This window comes from Hypomesus transpacificus, chromosome 19 (assembly GCF_021917145.1).
Source record: "Hypomesus transpacificus isolate Combined female chromosome 19, fHypTra1, whole genome shotgun sequence".
NCBI classification, from domain to species: Eukaryota; Metazoa; Chordata; class Actinopteri; order Osmeriformes; family Osmeridae; genus Hypomesus; species Hypomesus transpacificus.
Window position 1 is genome coordinate 14,569,540 of NC_061078.1, and position 25,894 is coordinate 14,595,433.

General features: G+C 46.2%; 1 protein-coding gene across 5 annotated transcripts in view; it reads right to left on the reverse strand.

The window, feature by feature from the left end:
• Positions 1-2,251: 2,251 nt before the first annotated feature.
• tcf12 (transcription factor 12) overlaps positions 2,252-25,894 on the reverse strand; it is a 76,898-nt gene continuing 53,255 nt past the window's right edge. For 3 of the 5 annotated variants that reach the window (XM_047042784.1, XM_047042782.1, XM_047042786.1), the window contains 12 exons: positions 19,763-19,862; positions 18,880-19,019; positions 17,871-18,018; positions 17,622-17,692; positions 14,665-14,770; positions 11,804-11,877; positions 10,218-10,409; positions 6,770-6,881; positions 6,233-6,398; positions 5,866-6,098; positions 5,425-5,578; positions 2,252-5,224 (listed from right to left, as the gene is read on the reverse strand). In XM_047042784.1, coding sequence (XP_046898740.1) covers positions 5,436-5,578; positions 5,866-6,098; positions 6,233-6,398; positions 6,770-6,881; positions 10,218-10,409; positions 11,804-11,877; positions 14,665-14,770; positions 17,622-17,692; positions 17,871-18,018; positions 18,880-19,019; positions 19,763-19,862 — 1,485 coding nt within the window. In that variant the 3' untranslated portion in view covers positions 2,252-5,224; positions 5,425-5,435. Of the gene's footprint in view, positions 5,225-5,424; positions 5,579-5,865; positions 6,099-6,232; positions 6,399-6,769; positions 6,882-10,217; positions 10,410-10,977; positions 11,050-11,803; positions 11,878-14,664; positions 14,771-17,621; positions 17,693-17,870; positions 18,019-18,879; positions 19,020-19,762; positions 19,863-24,275; positions 24,389-25,894 lie in introns of those variants that run through there. The other 2 variants (XM_047042787.1, XM_047042785.1) reach the window with 2 other exon arrangements.

The window sequence follows — 25,894 nt, forward strand, 5'->3', positions numbered from 1 at the left end:
AGCATGTCACAATAAAGGTTCCAATATATAAGGCATTCACACAACAGATTTAATAAAGTATTTTGAACATAACAGTGCATCTGGGATGTTGAGAGGTAAAAGCTCCAACTGCTCTACTTTCGTTTCATATTTGTTCTAATGCCATTCTGTTCTAGAGCTTTACTCCAACTTTACTAGACCTACATGCATTTGTTTTGGAATAGGGCTGCATTGTGTATGTCTGGGATGGAAAGGGGGGCTAAACCTAACCAGAAGCTTATATCTGAAGTTAAAGGGTATCTGATGATGCTAGAGGTTTGATCTCCTTCACTTGTACTAGTTTAATACATTATTTTGAATGTGGTACACTGCATAAGTCCGTGATTTACAGTTGAGCTCAGTTAATCCTAAGGGTAACCCATACAAACCTCTTCCTTAGCTCTAATCCCTTTCATCTATTGCAGTTTTTCAAAATCGTTGTCTCTCTCTGGCTGATATGAACCTTAAAAGAAAATGTGTCCTTGTTCCGATACACACTGCCAAAGTCTATGGCATTGAGTATTCTCACACAAGGACATGAAGGAATTTCAAAATCAAAGTTCTTTCATGCTCCTCATCGGGGAGGACAGGAAAGGGCATCAGCCTACATTCTATTTGAGGCCCCAGCTGCCCCTCTCTCTTTGTTGTGGCCCGCTGTGTTTTCATTTCTGTGTCCGTGGGAGTGGGAGCCCTGTACAGCACCACAGCCTTTAATCGGAGCTCTTTGGTGCTGTGTCGTGTTACAGCCAAACACAATGGGGGCTCTGTTCTCCACTGAGGCGCCGCAGCTGGGACCTTCAGGCATGCTCAGTAGAGTGCGCTGTCCGACCCTGGGTGGGAGGAACTGCAGGCATTTTGGAGTGCCAATGGAACACACAATGGACGTGGAGTAAGGTCACGGTCAAGTTTGACTCATGGGATTGTAAAGTGTGTGCGTTTCTGTCTGTGTGTGGCTTTTGTTCTGTGGTTTTATTATGCGTCCACCTTTTTCATGATATCATTGACAATTATCCTCAATGGTTTGCAAATCACAATTGCTGTGAAATGTGGTAAGGGATAAGATATTGTGCTTGTCACATACACACAAGCTTGGAAACAGCTTGTATGTATCCAATGAGAGTTTCACCTGTGGGTTACGTGGGATAAGGGGATAAGGAAGTAAATTGACAAAAAGCACCCCCAAAAATATTGGCAATACATCCATTGTATGCTAGACAATGTAAAGTATGGACATACAGACAAAGACAGACAGACAGACAGACAGACAGACAGACACACACACACACACACACACACACACACACACACACACACACACACACACACACACACACACAAACACACACACACACACATAGGCACACACCCACATAGTCAGAGCTTCAGTATGGCAGTAGGCCCTTTGGTTAGGCTCCAGAGATGTGAGCCAAAATCTGTCTTTCAGCAAGCCCACCAAGCCTCAGTCACAGGCAGCCAGACCCACAAGAAGTAGCTTTCAAACATGGTGGTCCCATTCTTGTAGAAAACATGCTGACCACAAATTGACGCTCCCAGGCATGATAAAAGCAGATAGAATAAACACATACACAACGACACACACAAACACACACACACATACACAACGACACACACACACAAACACACACAGACACACACAGAGTATTATTTGTATTTTACACTCTTCACCCAGTCCCAAATACTATACTTTTGATAGTACATACTTTTTATATTTGAAAGACGACAGTCAAGATTTACTTAGAATGAATAGCTGGTCACAGAGTTTTGGCAGTCAGCGATTACTCTTTAGACTGCCACCTCCATCAGAGCACTGAACTGGATGGAAACCTGTAAGGAAACAAGGACTATTCTTCCACTCACACTTTCAGCGGGATAATTTGCTGCAGATGTTCTGGGACAAGTTCTTGGATGTAGAGTCTGTCTTTTAATTGGACAAGTAGGACTGATTTATATTAGAATTTAATATGTGCAGATGAGTTCTCCATGATTTGACATCCAGCAAAAGCCATTTCCTGATCTGTAAATATATTAGTCTCTAGCTTTGCATAAATGCTTTGGGCATGTTCATAGTTTCATTTTGGAAAATACAAATAAATATATTTCGAATTTGCACCTGAACCCACTCTTATGTTAACTCTGTATGGTTGAAAAACATAGATTAACATTTCATCAAGTCACTAATTATTCAAGAACAAAAGAAGCATTTGAGACGACAGCAGTTGTGCACTGCTACTACACTTTATTAAAAATAGAAACATATATTCCATAGTACTTTTCATACAGTCTACAATGGTCCACTGATAGTGTTTTAAAAATGATTTACATACTATAAAACACTCTTGTACTCAGTTCCTCATTTGGCCTAGATCCACTGTAGAAAAGTCTTCTGAGGACAGAATCTGGGAAGGAAGGGCAGTTTTTGTTTCAGGAGCTTCTGTGAAAAAACTATGATTGCATGAATGTGACCTAATGCATTTCACCAGCACATGCATTTCCATTGTACAATCAAAAACTGCATGAAGAGAAAGAAAAGAAAAAGATGGAGAAACAGAAAGGCTGGTGTCAGCCAGAGAGGGAAATAAATCCACATACAATTTTCTTAAAAAAGATGGCACATTTATTGCTACATAAATGTTATATACATATTGTAATTTCTGTTCCAGGGACAGAAAATTCAACTTCTCACTGCTGGTTTTTGATGTGCATCAACAATACCTTGAAATATTTGACACAAGAAGAAATCTTTTATCAACCAACAATGAAAACTGAAGATGGACACAGATGGAGAGCACACCTTCCGGAATCGGGAGCTCGTACAATACCTCATACTAGACTGCGAGCTACAACCCTACTATGTTCTCAGGATGCTATTTGTAAATTTCAGATAATAATAGACAGGTTATGGTAAATAACCGTGGATATTTACTATCTGATATAGTAAAATAAAGTAAGAAACTTTTTACTCAAAACTTTTGATTTCAAAAATCTAAAAAGAGTAATATTTTGAATTCAAGAAATGTTCTTACAATATTATTGTATAAAAGACTAATAACTACATTGAAAAATAAGCCAAATGTTTTTTTTTCTTTTCTTTTTTTCTTCATATATTATACGAGGGAAAGCATCTGGGAATACAGCAAAGTCTAACAAAGCCAACAGAGGAGCAAAGAAACAGACAACAGAAAGAAAAAAATAGGGAAAATGAGAGCAGGCAGTGACATACATTATAACCTCAATCAAAGTCTGACAGCAACATGAATACAAACTCATGAATACTGAAATGAAAAACAAGGCCACATACAGTCAGAAAGAAACATGACAATGAGGGATCCCAAGTTTGTCACAAATGAGTGTTGTTGTAATATGAAACTCTTGGGATGGTATTCAGTGGCATCCTTTGTTCTTTCGTTTTTTACAGAATACTGGATGTGTCAGTCTTGTTTTAAGGGAAGGTGATAATGGAAGACAATATATAAATTAATAAATGGAATATAAAGCAAGATTTAAGACCAAAAGAGACTTGAAAAAGGAGAAAAAAACATCCACACAAACAAATTAAATCGGAGACCAATGTTCTTTATCCGCAAACGTAAAAAGAAACAAGGAAATCGTGCTCAAAACTGCTTTCGTTTAATGTGGCACCAGCCTGCAGGACCAATTCAACAACATGTGAATTCATGAAGCATCTAGTCCAGCCATTACCCTTCCATCCACGCACTGAGGCTCACTGTATTTAAGTACTTTACTGCTTTGATCAAAACAGAGCCATTCTAAATCACTTAAAAGGTTTCTCTCTGCTACTTCACATTGGACATCATATGCTTTACGACGAAGCCTAGAAACATGAGTTGTATACAGTTACAAATAAACATATAAATTGTGATTATTTTGAAAAATGCTTTTTTGTTACTTTTATTTCTTTATCAACAGAAAAAAAAGAAAGTGATACGTTCTTTCAGGCCAGGTGATATTGTGGTCATCGTTTTGTTTCTACTCCTTCACTAAAGTATATCTGATGAGACAGCACTTGCCAATCACAAACAGAAGAAACTTCAGGACAGAAGTCCGAAGCATGACTAACTAGTAGCATAACCAAAGCCCATATGCTATCATAGAAAATAAACTGCAACATCAGAAATATGCTTACATTTAACACTATATGGCAATGGAATCGATGGGCAGTGAAGTCCCTCTTTTTCCTTCAGTTAAGACACTAAGAAGTATGCAGGGAATGCTACGGCCTGTGAATGGTTTGCTCTCTGTATCTGAATTGCTCGCTAGGGAGAATAAACACGATAAGCCTGCAGCTGACTGTTCAGGAAAACTAAAGTTTGCCACAGCTCTGTCTCCTTCAGCACAGAGACTAATGGTGTCCAAGCTAGTGTGCTAGGGCCTGTAGTCCCACTGGTAAGATCACGCCACTCATGGTCAGCACTCTTCAAATTCAGACACATAGAAGACTCAACACACTCATGAGTAGGTCGTTTTGGTTTGCCATGCTGTTCATTGCGGAATGAATAGAAATAAATATACGTGAGTAACATATCTTTTTTTAGACTCAAGTCTTTGAGCGCTCAGAAGCGCCAATTCTTTTGCAGTTGGGCATAAACATATATTAATTTGCATCTTTCTCAGTGCGTGAGTATATCATTACCTTAGATCAGACTCACACTAGACTGGCCATGCTGGAGGGCTGGGTTGTATGAGTGACACTGGCAAACTGTAGATCAACTGAACAGCCACAGGCTTCTCAAAGCAATTTTCATAGCTTTCCCTTTAGAAACATAACCTTTATAGCTCAGTAACATAATAAATAGAAAAAAATGAATACAAAACACAAAAACAAAAACAATTGCCGTTACAATGCATTCGTCAATTCAGTTTAGGCACAAGGCAACTTCCACATGGGGGGTGGAGGAGATCGCGACAGTCTCTGATTGTTCAGATGCGACACGCTGCTTGCAGACAGTGATATGTGCTGAAGTTTTTCTAGTGGGCAGAATTTTGCTGAGGGCCGCCATCACAGGGACCCGGACACAGGGTTGTCTTCAATCTCAGGATTGTGTTAGTCTGGAGTTTAGCTTCAAGTGGTCTGTCTCCTCCAATTTGTGTCACAAACTGTGAGTCCTGTCTGCCATTGGGAAGCAAGGTCCTCAAATCTTACAGAATTGATCTGGATCACTTTGATCTGCAAGGCAACAAACAGGAATAACATCAGGGATGGAGCTACAGCAACAAAAACACAAAGCTATCCAGCAATCCATATGTCAAGCAACTATCACATCCAAGTGTTTCAAGCTCAAAGTGGCTTTGTTCACAGCCATGGCTGAAGCGGTGAATCTCCACAGTGCGATAGTGTGTGGGGTGGTGTCCAGAGGATGGCTGTACCTGAAATCTCTTCACAGGTGTCCCATGGGGTTGGATGTGTCTGTGAGGCTGGGGTGGACCGCTGGATGGGCTTGCTGGGGGTCTCCAGAGACCCCGGACACCTTTTCTTCCTCCCTCCTCTTAAGGCAGGCCGCTTTTGGGTTCAGGTTTCGCTCTGCCAGGGTGAAAAGAAAAAAAGAGATGGACTGAGACACCAAACTACAAACGAGAAAACTCAACGCAGCACTATTCTCTCGGACTCTCTCCATCGTGGCAGGCATCCGGACATTTCCCTCTCCTTCTCTCTCTGTGCCGCGTTCCCCCCCTCTGCTCACAACGGCGTCTGAACTGGCCCTGTCTTGTGAGAGAGAGAGAGAGAGAGAGAGAGAGAGAGAGAGAGAGAGAGAGAGAGAGAGAGAGAGAGAGAGAGAGAGAGAGAGAGAGAGAGGGGGAGACCCTGACCTCGGACTTGCTGCTCCAGGCTGAGGATGACGGCCACGGCCTGGTGGAGGATCAGCAGCTTGGTCTGGGGCTTCTCGCTCTTCAGGTGGAGCTGGCACATGCGGCCCAGCTCCTTGAAAGCCTCGTTGATGTCGCGCACCCTCAGACGCTCGCGGGCGTTGTTGGCCATCCTCCTCTCGCGCTCGCGCTCAGCCTTCTGCTCTGGGTTCAGGTCCTCGTCCTCATTGATGCTGCTGCAGGCGGGAGGGAGAGAGAGAGACCCAGAGAGGTGAGACCCAGAGAGGGATACAAGTCTCCTTCCTGCTGTGGTGGTATCAATCAAGTGTGTGTGTGTATGTGTGTGTGTATGTGTGTGTGTGTGTTGTACCTCGTCCGGGTGCCTCCTCGGGAAGTCTTGACATCTCTCCTGTCGCTCTCGTCGTCTGACTTGAGGTCGTCGGAGGAGTGGTTGTCGTGCATGTCCTCCTTGTCCTGACTCTCCATCTTCAGCTCGAGGGCAGCGGCCACCTGGCCCGCCAGACCTGCAGCCAGACCTGCCCCAAACACACCGGCATGTCATCTCACACTGCTGAACACGTACACGCTAGCATCCCTTCCAGAAACGTATGGCACACAAACGTCCTGTACGTTTCATCAAAAATCTGATATCAACTTTGGGGGGCACAGTTACACAGAAAATTCCTCAAGAGATGTTGTGCTGCAAAACTTGTGTTTAACTTCAAACACTTATTATATAATCAGCACAAGTGCCTTCATTACCACTGCACATTATGGATACTGAAATGACTTAATTACGTTATATATATTTCCGCCCATGCACCAGCATGATTATGACATGAGGTCAGTCAGTTTGAGAAGAGCATACAGTCATGGGCTGGTTGGAGGGAGGTGGAGAGCGTCTCACCTCTGAAGGTTTCTACTTGGTGGTTGAGCTCAGCGCTGGAAGTGGCCCCTCCCCCAGCCAGGCCTCCATGGCTGCTGTTCAGACCGCCAGCCTCGTCACGGTGGGCCCCACCCTGTCAGCACAACACCCAGGAGCAAGAGGAGGAGGAAGAGGTGAAGGTCAGTCTGAGAGGAGCCAAGAAACATCTCAATCTGTGCTAGGCTGAGTGTGCTAGTCTCTGAGGTGTACGAGGACCTTCAAACACAGATCTGTCCCTGAGACAACTCTCTCTGACTTCTAAAGCAGTAATGGTTTGAGAAAAAAAAAAATTCTCGTCAACTATAGACTGACCTTCCCTCAAAAATGGAACGCGGTTCAAAAACAGAAAAGAAAACCTTGTAGCTTTTGGCTCTGAGCTCCGAAAGACAGATTTGCTAAGACGAGTCAAGGATTAGGCACATGGACATACATCACTATGCAGGTGCTGTAACATACTGCAATATTTGCTTTTGGCATATATCTTACACATTCACTATACTAAACTGTTAGACTGCAGACCTACAGTAACAATCATTTGAGTACGATACAGCTGGGCCAATGAGAAGGGTTGGGTACCTATATGACCGGTATGTACCGGACCGAATCAGAATGCAGATTTCAGTGCCTAATCTGTTGTGCTACTTAAATGCCTAAACTGTCGATTGAAATGTTTACATTTAGTCATTTAGCAGACGCTCTTATCCAGAGCGACTTACAGTAAGTACAGGGAGTACTGGGTGAAGTGCCTTGCCCAAGGACACAACGTCATTTGACACGGCCGGGAATCGAACTGGCAACCTTCAGGTTACTAGCCCAATTCCCTAACCGCTCAGCCACCTGACTATTTGCGCTCTGGTGGTCCAAAACAGGTGTAAGAAGCACTCACCGCATTCATGTGATTATTTCCCAACTGAGAAAATTCACATGAATGGAACACGGCAGACAACCGTGATTGGTTGATGGTAAGAGACTTTTGATTAATGGGGCAAAATCACATAGTGTGTATACATGCTAACATGTAATTTGTCACATGGTATTAGGTTATTACAGATGCCAAGAATAATCTCATAATATCGACTGCTTTGCTGTTTATGTAGTATTGTAACTATCACTTAGTGTTAAATTATTGTAGTTGGGTTTGGTGGCTTCGGTTTTATTGTGAATTTGTTATGTACATTTTAAAGTATCAGTTCAGGCACTGTTTAGTCACCAGTACCATTTTAAAAGTATCGTTTTGGCAACGTTATTGTGAAAAAAGTGATATCCAACCCTATCAATGAGTCAAAGGTTAAACAACAGAGACTTGTTTGGAAGCATTCCTGATGATTGATTTCTGCTGATGTTGGGAACTGCATTTAGTTTGCTTCACTTTAACCAACAGCATCAAAAGACTGACTAAATATGACCATATATCCATCTGCCTCTGTTCTCAGAAACAATTTGCTTCGTCCCAGTTCACTGCGGTTCGACGTGCATTTCTCTTCTACTATGAGGATGTGTCTCTTTCTCTGTTCTAATTCAAGACACAAACAATACAAGCTATTTGAAGCCTGATCATTTCCCTGTTTTGGCTTCCACATTAGTAGTGAGTCAGGCTTCTCCCGCCATGCCAGACCAAATTGCCCCTCCTCTCCTCACCACATGTTCCCCAGCTATCTGGTTTCTTTTCTGGGAGAAGGGGGGTTGCCATGGTGGTGGTGGGGGGGGTGACATCTTCCCCCTTTTCTTGCAGAATGTGATCCCGAGTCACTCTTAGCCTCTGTTAACCCCACTGCCCCCCCCACCCCATTCCTCCCTCCCAACCCCCCCACCCTCGCCCCCCACCCCTTACCAGAACGCTAATCTCCGCTGCTCTATCAACAGGTGTCCAAATAGCTCTTTGTCTAGAGGGGGAGGAGTGGAGCTGGGGTTCTGCCCAGGGAAGAACGCTGCCATTTTCCTGGCTGGGCCTGATTACCATACAGCTGAGGGTGAGTTGCCGTGGCCTCAGAAGCACGCTTCCAACCATTCACGTCTCCTGGGCTGCTCAGTGAGAGGTGGTGAGAGAAGGGGAGGGCAGGGGGCTGGCTGAGCTAAAGCCTGCGGCTGGGCTCTGTGGAGGCGGCTGGGCCCTGTCTGAGCAGATCTGTTAGGGTCTGAGCTCAACTCTCTCTCACAGAGGAATCTCTGTGTTGGTGCAGACACAGTAAGTTCCCTCACTGTCCGCCTCTTCCAGTCACAGCCCACCACAACCACCCCCATAGAACCTACCCCCCGTAGCCCCCTCACTTAGCGGAGGTAAAACTCCACTTAGGAATGACGGAACCACTGACGCGCTACTAAAGAGCTATTTTGTTGAACACCAGAAAATACAACTTGGAGAGTTCCAAGTAGCCCAACGCCAGTATCAAAAAGCTCTGTGAATAAAAACATGGAGCACCATGCTTCCTTTTCTTCTTTCTACAGAGATCTTCCAGTGCACGTGGCAACAGCAACAAGACATCTAAAAGACACATTTAAAACACACTGAAACGACAAATTATTGTTGGTCAAGTGCCATTGGTTTCCGCAGAAGCAGCTAAAACCACAAGTCAAATAACGATCCAAATTATGTTTGATGAATTTCAGTACAAATCACAAACACTATCCCTTATAGCTTCTAGAAGCTACAGCCTGTGGGTAGTATTTACTGAGTTTGTTTCTAACTCAGCAAGAGCATGCTGACCATGTTTCTGTCCCTGTCCTCCTTTGTCCATCCCCTCTCTGATTGCAGAGAAGAAGTTTAATCTGAGAGAATCTTAATCCCACCATGCCAGGATTCATTCAGAAATTTCACCTCAAAAGTATGTCTCAAATGATTTTCCCATCACCTAGGGATTAATGTAGAACTGGCTTCCACTGTTGCAACTTCCACTACAGATGTGCTTAAATCCTGTTCCTTTTCAAAATGAAATAGCTGAGATGGAGGATGAGGGAACACAGCAGGGTTTGCTCTAAGACCTGCATTCCCCAGTTTCCCAGGAGTCCCTGTCTGTAGCCCTCACAGGACTGTTCGACACCAGGACTTTCCAGACCAAAGCACTCCCTCTTGCCTGGTTTTCCTTTTACGTGGTGCCTTTCTCATTGAGAGAGAGTCTTGAGCCAACCCTTACACACATGGAAAGTATGTGAGTATAAGTTCAACTGCTCTCTGTGGAAAACGGCTCCATTTTTGCACATGGCAACAGCCCATTTTGAACAGGTGGTATCTGAGCTGGTTTATTGGTGTTTTTGGAGAAGCACAGCGCAAAACCACGCACCTCTTCATGAAGAAAAGAAATGAGAGATGTATGCGCAATCACTCGTGTGTTGAAACACAAAATGAAAGCTCCCAATGGTCACTGCGTTCAGTCTCCTAAACACTGGAAAAACTCCACATCTTTTCCCTTCGTTCACGTTTGATAACTCATACCATCGCTGCCGTCCGACTGCCACCCAACCCAGAAGCAGGGAAGTTGGCTCCGATGGCTGCTATTGGTCCATTGTGTGCTTGTCCCAGCAGGCTGTGTATGTCGCTGGGCAGACTGGCGGTGGAGCCCACAGCATGGTTCCTCAGGACGAGGATGGCATCGTCCAGTCTGTCCAGGCGATCCTCCATCCGAGACTGGGAGCACCAAGAGGGATGAAGAGAGGGGCGCGGGGGAGGAGGGGAGAAAGAAGGACAGAGCAGCTTAATATAAGCACATTACGAGCAAAAATTGAGGACACAGATTTGATGGTGTGGTCTTTGGCGAAGGAAAAAAAGACACCACACGGATAACAGAGGCAGAAAAGAAACAATCATAGACGATCATAAAAGGCATGGAGTTGAGCCATTTCAACCTGAGGTGGAGAATGAGGGATGTATTCAGAGCAGACAAGTGCTTTCGTTTAAGTCTAACCCCCAAAAAACTGGGCCCCAGTCATTTTGAGTACCATGACTATTAATTTGGTATTAAGCGTCTTATGACTCTCCTAAGCTGATTAGTACAAGCTGAAATGGCAAAAAAGAAATGAACAAACAAAAAACAAAAAAATGAAGAAAAAACACTGAAATGAAAAAATGAGAAAAAACTTAAACTGCACATACATGTAAACTGAGATCTGGCTTGTGAGGAAAGAAACTGGTAAAAACTGAAGGTGTTGAATACAGGATGAGTGTAGAGAAGCCTGGGTCTAAAGGGCAGGAGTACCTCGCAGACATCCTTTAAGAAAGACATAGCATCCTGGAGATGCTCATGAAGCTGCTGGTGAACTCTGTTTTTCTGGCAAAGTCAGACAGGAACAGGAAAGCATATGAGAATAGATCATCATCAGCGACAAACTTAGAGATACCAATGAGGTGGACAGGGTAAGACAGGTGGAAAGGAAAGATAAAGAAAGAGTCAGATAAAGAGTCAAACATTTGTTCCATATTGCTTTGGCAATGACCTCTGACCTATCCTACGAGCCAGTCCACTACTCTGGTGTCCCATCCCTCCCTCACAACTCCCTTCACACCAACACACTCAGTCACTCAAACTGAAGATCCATGGCAAGAAGCACACAGAACCATTAGGTACTGTAAATATTGACCCCCGCACCCCAAGCGGTCTGATTGTGTGACGTGGCTGTTGGGGTGGGAGGAGGGTAGAGGTGAATACTGTTCCCTGACTGTGCTGTGGGTCCAAAGACAGCATAGGAATCCCTAAACAGTGGTTCAGAGCGACAGCTGCCAAGCCCCTAGCCCCCATAACTTGAACCCCATCCCCCCAGTCCTCCTATCCCCCACCCAGGACCGTCGAGACCGGGACAGATGGCAGTGGACACGCCCCAAGGGACGGGTATTGTTCAGCGTCGCCACCCCCCCCCCCCCCCACTCTCACAGACTTCTCCACATTTGCCAGCCAGGAATCTCCGTGTAATGCTACCCCTGCCCTGCAGAGAAACCCATCTACTGAGAAAGTGTCCATTAAAAGGTGCTCAGCATGTTGTTGGTGGGACCAGACCGGGGCAGGGAGGAGACAGAGGGGGCCTTACCAGTGAGTGCAGAGAGTTTTCGTAGTTTGGAGACGAGGGGTTCTGGCCCCCAGCTCTGGACCACTGGTTGGTACCTGGGAGGAGGCAGACAGGAAAGGAGAGTCATGGTTAATGGCCTGACACGACCCTGTCAACACAATATGGCCGGCAACGGAAAACTGCATCCTGCTCCGTTCTGCTGAAACACACAAGCCACCAGTCAGTCATAACACGCAATCACATCCTGTCTGCTCTCTGCTGTTGCCCGCTGAGAGGTATTGTCATCTTTGGGGGTTCGCCTACATCATTTCCTGCTGACCGGGCTGCATCCTGTAACATGAGACAGTGGGTGGACGGCTCCAACAGCACACTGGGACTGGCGCTACATCCGCTCATTAATGAGCTAATGGCTAAAAATGCCTGAGGAACAATGTGAGCACTGATAAGGGCCTTCCGGGGACGTCTTCCTCTGACAGGGTTCCTCCGTGGACAATGGTCGTCTTTCCAGAAGTCTAGAACTTTCCAAAATACAGCAGAGAAGCGTCCGCTGGTGCACTAATCCACTGACAACCTAAACCTGGTATGATTGGAAGAAAATGAAGTTGACATTCTTAGCAACCAATCACATGCCAGGGCAGGGTAATACTATACATGAGACCAGCAACCTTCTGGAATGCCAGAGGATCCAGGCCAAGGATGACACTGAGGCCTGACCAAAACTTTCCATTCTAAATTCTGGATATGACCAAGACAAGGCAGCTAAAATCCAAACAAATACACAAAAGATCAAATTATTCAATGGGTTTCATTTTGTAGAAAAAACTTAACTTGGATATGAATCAAGGGTATTATGAACTGTGTGTGTAAGTAATTACAATCAGTACATAAAAGGTTTTTACTCAGTAAAAAGTGTCTGTCTGATTGGGCCCAAAATTAGTGTGAAATAAAAGGAATTCACATCTGCTCCTCAGATAGAACATTCTGGTCCAGTTCCTTTATCCAGATCCACACAGTCCACTACCACCAAGCAAACACAGTGCAACATGAGGTAATGCATTATCCCAAGCTTGTGGTTTATAAATTAAAATAGTCTGACTATCCTTAATGGACTCTGACAATAAGGAAACGTCCCTGGTTATTTATATTAGGCAGTGTTAGCGAGCCAGGCTCTGGGCTGACAGAGCACCGTCTGGTCTCCATTACACTGAAGCCATGCCAAGCCCAGCCCAGCCCACATACTGGAGCAGAGGAGAGTACACACTGTAGCCCAATCTCCACATGGGGACTGTGTTTAGGTTACCTCTTTTTGTCCAAAGCTATTAGAGCGGACCTCATTTTCAACGGCTTCTCCCAAAATATAATGTCGTAGAGAGAGTGAGAGATAGAGGGAGGGAGGAGGGGCAGGGAGATAAATACCATCAGTTTGTTTCTGACAAACATTAGGATAACATCTTGCTTGGACCTTGGGGTACTGTTTAGGGTAGGACTTTCCACTGATCCATCCTTCCAAGCAGTGAAGCACACCCACCCAGCACCCTAGTTGATGTGTATCAGGGAGCCTAACTCTACACACACCGCCTGGAAAAGCAGACTTTAATTAACAGGCTATTAAAAGGTACTTAAGGCACAGGAAATGAAGGGGCCTCAATGTTGTGCCTCAGCTTTCTCTCTGGTGTGAATCAGGCAAGAGCCTCTCCGAGCTGAGGCCGGGGCTGAGGCTGAGACTGAGGCTGGCTCGTATGATGAATGAGTCTGAGCCTCTGGCCTCTGTTGTAGGGCCAGGCTAATTGAACACACCAGCCTGGATAAATAGGCTGTATCTGTGTCTAATCCTAATGAGCAGATGGGTGCATTCTAGCTCCGTCTTGACCTCAAGCCAAATGATGCACCGGCCTTCATTTAGAACACTCTCAGTTTCAAAAATGAATACCTTGTTTTTCCGGAAAACAAGCCGCATTTTCTAAAACCCGCACCCCACCAGAATGGGAGCTTTGTGTTTTTCAATCGGATTTTCGGGGGGACACAGCATTCCAGACAGATCCTCTGACAGAACAGAAACGGTCCACACGCACACACTTATTGTCATTTCTTATCGTTTGTGTTTCTTTATCAGCTATAACGAAACAAACCATGCCCAAATGCCTCCAGAGAGAGGCGTCATGTGACAGGTCCGTGTTATGAAGGTCCGGGGCCAGTCTGGAGAGAGAGAGAGAGAGAGAGAGAGGGGATCCCCCCCGTGTGAGGCCGATACGGGCCACCTCGTCAGCTGAGTCACGGCCGCCCCCCTGCCTCCCTCTGTCAGATAGATGAGGCCCCTTTGCAGCTCGGTCTGTGGGGGGGGACAGCTGTCCACGGGCCAGGGCAACAGCTGAGGTCGAGGGGGGGGGGGGGGGGGGGCAGGGACAGCTGTCGCCAGTACATCATCACATGAGGAACAACTGCCCACTAAAACAACACACCGGGACGTCCCTTTTCTAGCCGTGTCGCTTTCTCTCTATATTGATCCTCTTTACTTTTTTTTCCTCACCCTCTCTCTCTCTCTCTTTCCCTCCTTCTCCCTCACTGACCACTGACTATTTTCCGTCAGCTCCTGGCTCACCAAGATAAAGATCCCGATCTTTATCACCAAGAGACCCGCCTGTCCAAAGTACCTCACCTGGTGTCACGAGGAAAAGTCCTCAAAGCCACAGGAACATAGTGAGGTCAACATCCCCTGCAGCGAGCACTTGCATGGACAGACCTAGACTCAAAGACTGGGCTGTTGGGTTATTAAGGGGAGGCAGGACATCTGAATCTACAGAACCAGCCTGGATGAGATGGGAATCTGCAAACTGATGCTCTACCGGCCCTTCCAGACGGGGCGCTGTCGGTCACCACTGTACCTGCAGACGACGCAGCACCAGCCGTGACCGTCAGGGGCGAGGGAGAGTCGGCGGGGGTCGATGGGTTGGATGGGAAACTACTGCTGGTGTGGTCGGGAGAGTAAATCTGTAAAGAGAGAGAGAGAGAGAGAGAGAGAGAGAGAGAGAGAGAGAGAGAGAAAGAGAGAGAGAGAGAGAGAGAGGGAGACAAAGAGAGAGAGATCCGTCAGTATGGCAGCACATGCGACCCTTTGAAATCCCAACCTGTCGTTCCTCCATACTTGCTTTTTTATTGCCTGTGTTACCATCCTTCAGCCAGCGCCAGGCCAAAATTGTCTCATCAATTCTGGGGATTTAACTACCGGGGAGCCCATAAATGTGCTCAGTGCATACATATGGGCCTTTAACTGTGAGCAGGGTCCTCAGTAAAGCGAGAAAGCTGTGTTAAACACAACATTCACTCTGACACCTTCATTGAACCAGTCCCCTCCCCCCCCCCCCCCCCCCCCCCACTGTGGTCGCTAGCTACTGTCATAGCCTGCTCATCACAGCTCTTACTGGAACCAGAGGGCAAGCAGGAAGACCCCTTACACCATCACTGCTACCGTCACCTACTAAAGGGATAGACAACTACATATTTACTTAAGATCTAATGAAACTAGTGGAACAAAGCAAGTGAACATTTAGGCTAAGGGGGACTAAAATCTCTCTCAAATACCATGAATATCCCTCGATCGTGTTTCAAACTCCAGTATAAATCCACAGTATAGCTGTAGATAAGAAGGGGTCGGGAAAAGGGAGAGAATGCCAGTCAGAGAGAGAGAGAGAGAGAGAGAGAGAGAGAGAGAGAGAGAGAGAGAGAGAGAGAGAGAGAGAGAGAGAGAGAGAAATAGAGAAAGAGAGAGAGAGAGAGAGAGAGAGAGAGAGAGAGAGAGAGAGAGAGAGAGAGAGAGACATTATTAATCCTGCACCTCTCTTTAACTGACGTCACCATAGCCTGAACCGCCCGGCAGAGAGAGTCTCTAATGTACTAACTATCCAACATTTGGGAATTTGAGACCAGGTTACTGAGTTTCTCAGGATGTCATCACTGTCAATCACTGGATCATAGGGGGGATGAAGTGACTCTGAAGCACACAGATGACATCTTTTCAACTTCCTCTGGGATTTCATTTAGACAAATGCTGGATTAAAGCACACAACACATCTCCCATTTTCACTACTTTCATAAGAGGATATTTGGTGCTAGAATGGGAATCCAGAAACCCGGGTATTAGGGTTTGATTCCAACTAATTAGCAGAGACAAACAGTAAATCCAGTGGGATTTCTGTTCGAAGTACGGTTCAAATTGCACTCCAGCATTTGGCTTCTGAAATGACTTTATCACGCACTTATTATTGATCACCATATTTTAACACTGATCTTGCTTTGTATTGCAATCAACACAGAGCATCCAGTGAGTGCCGAGGTTATTGTGTGTCTCTGACTACGTTAAGAGTAAAAACCAGGCCCCTGTAAACGTGTGCATTTTAACCTCGAGGGATTTCATAACTCCTGACCCTGGGGTGTATGGCGGCCTATTCATCTCCTCCGCGGCCTCTTCTGCTGTATTCAAACGGCGACACCACTAATTTTGCCAACAACAAATGAAGCTCCGCCCCCTCATTGGTCATGCTCCCCCCGGGCGGCGGGGGGCCAATAAGCAGCGCCGGTTTAAAAGGGCTGAGAACAAAAGGCTCACAAAGGGAGGGCCTGCAGAGTTGAGCCACAGCAGTTAGAACCCCCCAATCCCCCCCAACGCCGCCCACAGCCCCTCCCCCCCAACGCTGCCCACAATCCCCCCCCCCTCCCCCCCAACGCCGCCCACAGCTCCGCCCCTCGTCTCAGCCCGGCCCAACCGTGTCCATTTCACTACAGCTTTGTCATGCTAATGGGATTGAGTCTGAGAATACAAAAATACTTAATTTGTGATTATCACCCCCCCCTCCCCCCCCCACACACACACTCCACCACCACACACACTCTTTCGGGGTGAGTATTGGTAAGCCATCCACTTCCCAAATGTAAAGCCATGAGGCTAATCAGACGTCTTTTTTTATCACTTTTTTTTTATCCTTTTTCCCGGGAAAGTTATGAAGTAATTGGTTTTCATGATATCCATACAAATATGGTTATGGGGGATCTAAACAGTAGAGATAGAGGAGAAGGTCAGAAGCTGAACTAAAGGCCTCAAGTCCACAAGGTAGAGCTGCTGCTTGCCCCCACAGAATTACCCCAAGAAAATGGAGAACAATCTAAAGTCAGACCTACTGGGAGTCCAACACTCAGCATGACGCATTAGAGGATATCACAAATACCAAGGGTTGATTATTCAAACTGGTGCGTAATCCATAGGCTTTGGGAATGTTTTTTTTGAAATGTACAATTCCCTTTCTTGTACACTGAGATTAAGACCACAATTATCCAGGCTTAGGCCCCAAAACTACTGCAAACATATCCTCTGGGCTTATTTAATCAGCGTTCAGTATAGCACTTAATACCCGATGGAACCTGCAAGGTCTCAGTCTTTAGAGATAGAAGCAGCCATTATTCTAATGCACTGTCTCCATTTCCCACAGAAACTAAAACACTTTAGTTTGAACATAAGTCTGGGTGGGTAGACATTACCAGAGGCATTCACACCCTGAGAATGGATCAACATGGACAGGAGAATGCCCAATAGGAATTCCTCAACGTCAAAGTAACCAAAATACTTCAAACCAAACAGATTACGACAACGCCAGTGTGCAATTTTAGGTGGACTGGGGATTTGCCACTATTTACATGTACAACAACCCCCAACAAACATCCTCTGCAGATTTTTTACATTTTGTTCTTCATCCTAATCTCCTTCAGATAAGTCTCTCGGGCACCAGGCTGGATTCGGCACCAGGATGTGGAGGGGGGGGGGGGGGGTGGTGGGAGTTGGACAACTCACCGAGGCAAGGGCTTTGCCCAGCGCGTCTCCAGTTTGTGAACCTCCGCTGGCGTTCCCCCGATTTGTGGCAGCTACGACAACAGAGAAGCAGGCCTTTATAATACCGAGCTTAGACAGAGCCGAAAGAGGTCACACAGCACACACGACAGGCAGACGGCTGCCTGACCCAGTGACATGAGAGGCTAGATGTTCATCATAGATTACACCATTTTTTACATGGATGCATTTTAAGCGGGCCTCAGGATTTACCCATGACTCCTTCGGGGGCGTTGACGGGCGGGGTGGTGTGTGTGGCGTTGACGAAGGGTGAGGTGCTGGCATTGCTGCGATGGAAGCTGGACATTGGAGGAAGACTGGCGTTGATGTCTGTTGGAGAGACCGAGTGTGGAGGGTAGTTCTGTAAGACAGAAGCACACAAGACACCAGTTGGCTTCTTAGTTTAGAGAGTTCAGTTCCACCCATGATTGTACTTCCTGGCCGGTGATGAGAGTGATGCTGTGGTGTGGGAGGGGCGAGAAAGAGACAGAGAAGCACGGACATGAGAGAGAGAGTGAGAGAGTGTGAGAGAGAGAGTGAGAGAGAGAATGAGAGAGAGTGAGAGAGGGAGTGTGCATGTGTTGTCCTTTCACTAAGAACTGCTTTGCAACATTATTTTACCTGAGGGTTCATACCAATAAAGCATGATCAATTAAAGTGAGTGAGAGAGACAGAGAGAAAGAGAACGTGTGAGAGACAGTAAGAGGACAGAGAGAAAGACAGAACGACAAAGAGGAGAAAGAGTGTGAGAGAGAGAGACAATGAGTGAGTGAGAGACAGACAGACAGACAGACAGACAGACAGAAAGAGAGATTGAGAGACAGACAGACAGACAGAGAGTGAGAGGGGGAAGGCTTTGGTCAGATAGCAGCTGCAACCACCCAGTGACTCCCTGACAACCACAGTCAGCAGACAGAGCAGATCAAACACTGATACAGGGTCAGCAGTGTATACACAGATAATGACCAGACAGACAGCAACATCAGATAGAGAGATAGCAAGACAGAGAAACACACACACACACACTTACTAAAGGCACGAGTGTTGTGTGTGTGTGCTTGTGTGTGTGAGTCTTGGGGAGGATTTGGGGCTAGACTACCACAACGTCTGGCTGCTGATAGAATACACAATCACACATTCAGACTTGACGTGTGCAGCTCTATAGAATCAATTTGAATTCAATGTCATGTTTATTGTGTGGACACCAGCTGGGCATGCTTACCAGACGTTCGTGTGAGTGCATGTTGCCGTAGTTTCCAGACTGTGGCATGTGAGATGACGACCCTCCCAGCATTCCACTGTAGCCGGGCTGGCTGATCCCATTTGATGAATTCCACGGGTCCGAGGAACTATGGGTCCCATCTAATGACACACACACATAAAAAAAAACTGAGAGCAATTCAAGTCTATTTCAAGCTACATTCCGATTGTTTACGATCCTCCTTTTGGCCAACGTGAGGATCGTCCGGTTGACGGGAACGGATCAGACCGCACTGGGAAACAGGGATCGCTTTCGTTTCAGTTTGAGTGGTTGCGGCCAAAGTCGGGAGGAGATTGAATTCAATAGGCCGGAGCCCCCGTGAAGAAACCAACAAACACACATGCAGCTTGATGATGAGAGCTGGGGGAGAGACCTCTCCACAGAGTTCAGCCCCTCTCTATAGAGTCTGGAGGTCACACCATAGGGGTTTGTCTGTGGGTCCGGTTCTGGAACCGAAACACAAGCCAGGCTCTGGACACAGCTGACATAACACTGGGCTCCCAGGATAACAGAGACACCGTCCCTTCAAAGAGCCAGGACTCTTAGTCCACACACACACCCAAATACAGATCTACAAAGGTTGGAACAATGTGTCGTCGATTTATAGTTGAATAGTTGAAATAGTTCAACCAATGAAACCTGATACACTGGAGATAGTAACAGAGTATGGTGTTTTTATGATCATGGAGCATCGTCACTAAGGAAGTACAGTATACCTGAGATCAGCAAAGACGAGACGTTCATGCTAAACAATCACTACAGACCCAGGATCAACATCAGCACTCAACCCAGTTGGATGAATTCCGGGGTGGAAAAAAGAGGGTTCAAAATTGGAGTCACTCACCAAAGTAAGTGCTGGCGAACATACTGCTGGGCGGTTTAGGAGAAGAGTATGAGGGGGAGTCTCTGTTGAAATCTTCGGAGTTGGGAGATGGTGCGTACACCTACCGAGAGAAAAAAACAGACATTATTAGCGGGAAAAGAGCAGCGTGAGGTTGAGGGAGCATGGCTGTGCTCTGGGGCCCGTCCAGCTCATTATGCTCTCAGACTAGGGGAGAGATCCCCTCTCTCTCCACCATAACTACAGCATAATGACAAGGTGGATGAATGAGTAGACTAATGCAGAGGACCTGCAGCTTCTGGGCTGCCGTAAACCCCCACCCTCCTACACTGCGAATGTCCCTGACATCAGACAAACAAACTAACTCTGCCGTGCCTCAGTTCCTCACAGGGCGGCCGTTTGAAACGCAAGGCCCCGAATCGCATTTTCTTAATGAGTGCCGCACGCAAGCTCAGAATCCGCCGTGCCATTTGAAGGCCTCCGTCGCACAGCAGCTGGGCTCATTTGGAAGGTTCCAGGAGGGAGGAGTGGATTACAGGGGGTGTTTGCATTTCAGATCGTCTCAGCTCGTAATGGAAGTATAATGACATTGGCTCACGCGCTTACAATAAACACTACGCAAATTACTCCTCGCCAAAGGCACATATCAAATGAGAGGGCAGGGAAGAAATGAGGGAGGCAGGCTGGGTTTATTATTTATTATTATTTATTTTGGTACCTGTGAACGGGGGGGGGGGGGGGGGGGGGGGGGGGGGTGGCTGCTGAGGAACTGACTGCATACTGTGTCTATGCCAGGCTGGGCACAGAGATCAAAGAGACTGGAGGCCAAACACCAGTGATGTGGGCTCTTACTTCATGCCCTCCAGATGGGTGGAGGGTAGGAAGGAGGTAGAAAAAGAGCAGAAGAGGGAGGGTTTGGGTAAACTCACCAAGTCACAGCAAGGGCAGGTCCCTAACACTACCCATTGCCTAGCAGCACAAATCACCAGCAGACCTGTCAACCCTTTCACACACTCCACCCACCCTGTCCTCTAAACACCTGCCATGTAAATTAACTTTTAATGACCTGACAGCTAACTGGGGTTTGAATAAAAACTTTAAAGGTGTATGATGCCATTAGATATTGCATGACATTTTTTTTCTTCATGTAGACATGAAATGGTCAGTGTAATTTTAAAAGTTTATTTTCCATTTACTCACTGACGGCGCACCGACTAAGACACACACACATGCACGTGCCTGTACACCCGCACAAAGGAACACGTGGGCCAACATCAACACTTTAAGCACCAAGTCAGCTTAGCCAACGTAAGGCCACAGGGTCTTGCTGAGCGAGCGCTTCGGCTGTGTGTCATAGGCTGTGTGTTAACTCGAGCACCCTGGGAAGGGAGGGGCTCTCTCTCCTGGGTGTGCCGGCTCACACATGTGACCCAGGGTGTGGGGCTCCCGTGGTGATCCCAGGTTAGCCTCACCCAGGAGTGCAGGCTTTGTCTACGCCTGAGCCCTCCATGGGCAGCATATGGCGGAGGACAATGCTAATTGTCTCCTTCACCCTGGGCTAACCAGTCAAGGCATTAATAAACCATACCTAATGCAGGGAGGCTCGTTCTGCAAGGCCTCTGGAGGAGAGGGCCCGCCTGGGTTTCCTTTTACCAGGACGGTAATTAAGGAGCCGTCACTCACACAAACAGAGGGTTCCAGACTAGCCCCGCAAGCTCACTGGGCCTGTTGTGTGAGCTAGCCCTGCTTTGTTTAGGACTTTCTTATCAAAGAGAAACACTACTTTGATGTGTCTTCTCACTGTGAAGTTAGAATTAATTCAGGAAAAATATTAACTTAAATTTACCTCAGGCCTCATTTGACACTTGTGGTCGATCTTCAAGTGGGCTAGCGTCCCTGTACATTTACTAACTATAATTTCTAATGGGGTGGCGGTCCAGATGAGGGTACTGATCTCTTTCCTTCTATCCAAGCCGACTTCTGAGAGGGGAGTGGAGTCCCTCCACACCTTCCCACTCACCTCCCTGCCTGGCACACCTGCCCTTGATCACCACCAAGCAAAACAGCACTTGGAAAAAAACATTAAACTGTCAACATAGGGACACACCAAATGGAGTGGAAAAAAAGAACTCCTTTAATAAATAAAAATACTTTAGAAAGAAAAAAGCAAGATGTAACCCACTGAGAAAGTCACAAAGAGAGAAAGGCTCAAAGCGTTGAACTGCAAATGACAACAGCAGTATCCTGTCTCTGCATGTCACTATTAGGAGCCAAAACCATGCCTGGGGCCATTTCTTTTCAAGTCCACATCTAACACACTACTAAAGGCTAAAAGTATACAGCTCTGACACAATGGTCCCCCGTTTTAGCAACGTTCTGCCGTCCTGATGGGACACGTCCAACCTCTCCAGTCTGCTACCAGTCAATGCTTTCAACAAGACGCTTTAAGCCTGAAGCTTTTCATGCAAAAGGCCCCCAGATGTAGGACTCTGGGGGAAAACAACTTTGAAAGAGTGAGCTGTACTGTCTGATTATGGAGGTGATATGCTGCAGCCTGTTTAAGGAGAGCTGTCACTGTGCTTTCAAGAATCTCAGGCCAAATGCAGTCATTTTCTTGGGCTGTAAACACTCATTTCATATTTCCTCGGGTGAGATGGAACACATTTTCCGGATGCTTCCTTGCTGAAATCCTCATTGCACTTGAGGGATATTAGTCAGGAAAGGCAACACCTTAGATAAATATACTCCACCCTTCAAATCCTCTCAAATATTAGAATTCTCTGAACCTTGGGCAACTTCATTTTTTATGGAATTGGAGGAAACAAAGGAAAGAAAACACTTCACACACCATAAAAAAATGAAATCAAAGACGTAAGGGCCCTTGCCAATAAACTAGTAATCGCACTACAAACAAACATGTTCATGTGAGTTCTGGTGACGTTTTGAGAGTTAACTATATTTTGGGGGTATTTTCGCCCAAAAAAGCTGGCCTAAAGGACTTTGATATTGGTTATTTATCGACTGCTGCGCATCATAAAGCTCAACTCTGACCTGCAGTGCCCACATGCTCCCAATTTTCTCCCTGTCGTTTCCTGTAACACAAGCCTGGTACGAATATAAAAAAAGATCAAAGTGGTCTGTTCTGTGCTTTAGGAACAAAGGGGATTGTGTTCTAATGGGATATAAATAAGTATGAGTTAGCTGACCTTATAAAAGTTAAGACCTGTACAGTGATAATGATAACCTTCGATGTAGAAAACAACTGTAGTTACTGTAATAACTACCTCATAAAGAATAGCTATGACGTATTGGTCTAAACATAATTAGTTAGATCAATAAAGGAATGGTAAGAAATGTAGAAATGCACCAGTGAGCAGAAGTGAATGAGGCCTTAACAGTGATGTGGAGTGTGTTGGTGTAAGAGAGGGGCTGTTTCAGTGGTCTCTAGAGAGAAGCTGCCTCCACACCAACAGGAAGCAGAGGGTAGGTCTCTCTCCTCACGTCTAATGTGGTTTTGTAGAACAGCAGCAGGCCCTGAGTGTCAACACCTCCACTCTCTCCTACACCTGCCACACCAACACTTCTAACGTCGGAGGAAACGCTATCTCACCCCAATGCAGTTCAGCCGCAACACACATGCACACGTACACACGCATGCACGCACGTACACATGTAGACACGGACGCCTACACATACGGTAAACGTAGAATGCAACGCATGCCCTCAACCACAACGTTTGAAAGAGAACCTAAAAACCAAAGAGTGTCTTTCTGAGAAGTCCAGGAATCACATTAGAGCAGAGTCAAGAATGCAGATGTGATTAAAAACAGATGGAATAACAGCAACGCTGGTGCTTGGACCGCAATCTGCAAACAGGAAAGTCAAACCTCAACAGGCAGCCACTCTCTCTTAATCATTCCCAGACTCCCACTTGTTATTATATCAAGCTAGTCTCAGTGTTGAACCAACCAGCCAGTACAAATAAATGCAGTGCTTCAAAAACAAGTTTGTTCTGTCTGTCATACTGATTCAACCTGTCTAAGAAAAACTTAATTTAACCTTATATCATATATGGATTTAAATGAAAGGGAGACCTGAGCCAGAACTCCTATTACTATTTTTCAATTTGACAGGGGGAGTGCTAAATATGGGACTGACTTTGATCAAATATACCTGCTGAAAGTAGAAATCCTGACATTACAGTCCTACATTTGAGGTGGGCATGAAAATAAATTAATTGTTCTGACTCACAGCAGTAATTACAGTTACAGCTCTGGAGAACTACAAGACACGCGCGCACACAGAGAAAGTAGAACCATGCAAGACGCTCTACAACTCTCTACCCAGGCTGATCACAATCCCACTTTCTGTCGCTCTCTCTCTAGCCTGCGTGCAGACACACGCACACACACTCACAAGCACACAGCGCACCCACAGACAAGCACACAGCGCACCCACAGACAAGCACACACGCACACACACACTCAGACTGCAACAGAGAGAACTGAGTACTCACCGATTTCCCGTTGTAGTAATACATTAAGGAGTTGTTTCCCATTCCAGGGACAGGGTAGGCGCAATACATGATAGCTTCTGCAAATGCAGTGATGGCTCAAGCAAGTGTACTGTTTCAAGTCTTCCCTTTAAGCCTCATAAGTGCTGAGGCAAAGAGGAATAGGAGCGAGGGGGGAGGGAAGGAGGAGAGGGAGTATGAAGATAAAGGGGAAGGCAGTGGAACAGAAAACAAATGTGAGAGTGGATTCAGAGAGAGAGAGAGAGAGAGACAAAGAGACAGAGAGATAGAGAGAGAGAGAGAGAGAGAGAGAGAGAGAGAAAGAGAGAGAGAGACAAAGAGAGAGAGAGATAGAGAGAGAGAGAGAGAGAGACGGGAGAGAGAGGAGGAGAGAGAGAGAGAGAGAGAGAGAGAGAGAGAAGAGAGAGAGAGAGGAGAGAGAGAGAGAGAGAGAGGAGATGAGAGGAGAGGAGAGAGAGGAGAGAGAGGAGAGGAGAGAGGAGAGAGGAGGAGAGAATGTCTCTGAGCAAAAAAAAAGAGAGATTTTCTGCAGGGGAACACCAACGAACTGGAACTAAACCATTTGCTTTTAGGCAGGATATCGTTCATTTGGATTCCTTCAAAAGCAAACAAATGGCGTGTACGTAAATAAAGTGTTGTAACAATGGTCTCCACCACAGGTTCTAATCCTGGATGGGTTCAGCTTTTGTTTTTTTAATGATTTAATTAGTCTAAGATTGGTGAGGTTAAACTCACGGATAGGGTTTCTCTTTTAAGCTGCCATCTGGCAAGAGCATTAACCTGTTCCCACAATCAACAAATGTGTAATTAGCATTCACCTGGGACAGCGGTCACTCGGAGCAGAGAGAGTATAGAACAAGATGACTCTGATAGGAAGTCTGATTTGGTAATTTTTAAAATAATAAAACATAGGATAGCGAAATGAGAGAGACAGAGAGAGAGAGACAGAGAGAGAGAGACAGAGAGAGAGACAGAGAGAGAGAGACAGAGAGAGAGAGACAGAGAGAGAAAGACAGAGAGAGAGACAGAGAGAGAGAGACAGATGAGAGAGAGAGAGAGAGAGAGAGAGGAGAGAGAGAGAGAGAGAGAGAGAGAGAGAGAGAGAAAGAAAGACAGAGAGAGAGAGAGAGAGAGGAATAGAGCGAGGGGAAGGGAAGGATGAGAGGGAGTACGAAGATAAAAGGAGGGCAGTGGAACAGAAAAACAAATGTGAGAGTGGATTCAGAGAGAGAGAGAGAGGAGAGAGAGAGAGAGAGGATAGAGAGAGAGAGAGAGAGAGAGAGAGAGAGGAGAGAGAGAGAGGGAAAATGAAAGAGGGAGACGTGGTAGGAGAGAGGGAAGGAGGGGAACGATGATGTCCTACCACATCTGAGCCAAAGTGTACATGCCCTGTCAGTGTTTCCATAGAACGTTTACGTTACGGCTGACGTTCAGTGTGACCCACCGACATGAGACTGTATGTTGTCGGGGGGGAAAAATACTTCAGTGTGGTTCTGACTGTAAACAGACAGTTTGCGACAGCTGCAAGAGACTAGGCTGCGAAGCCAGGCAACAGGACTGGGATGGACTAGTTCTTACAGCCCCCGGGTAACAAAGACCAG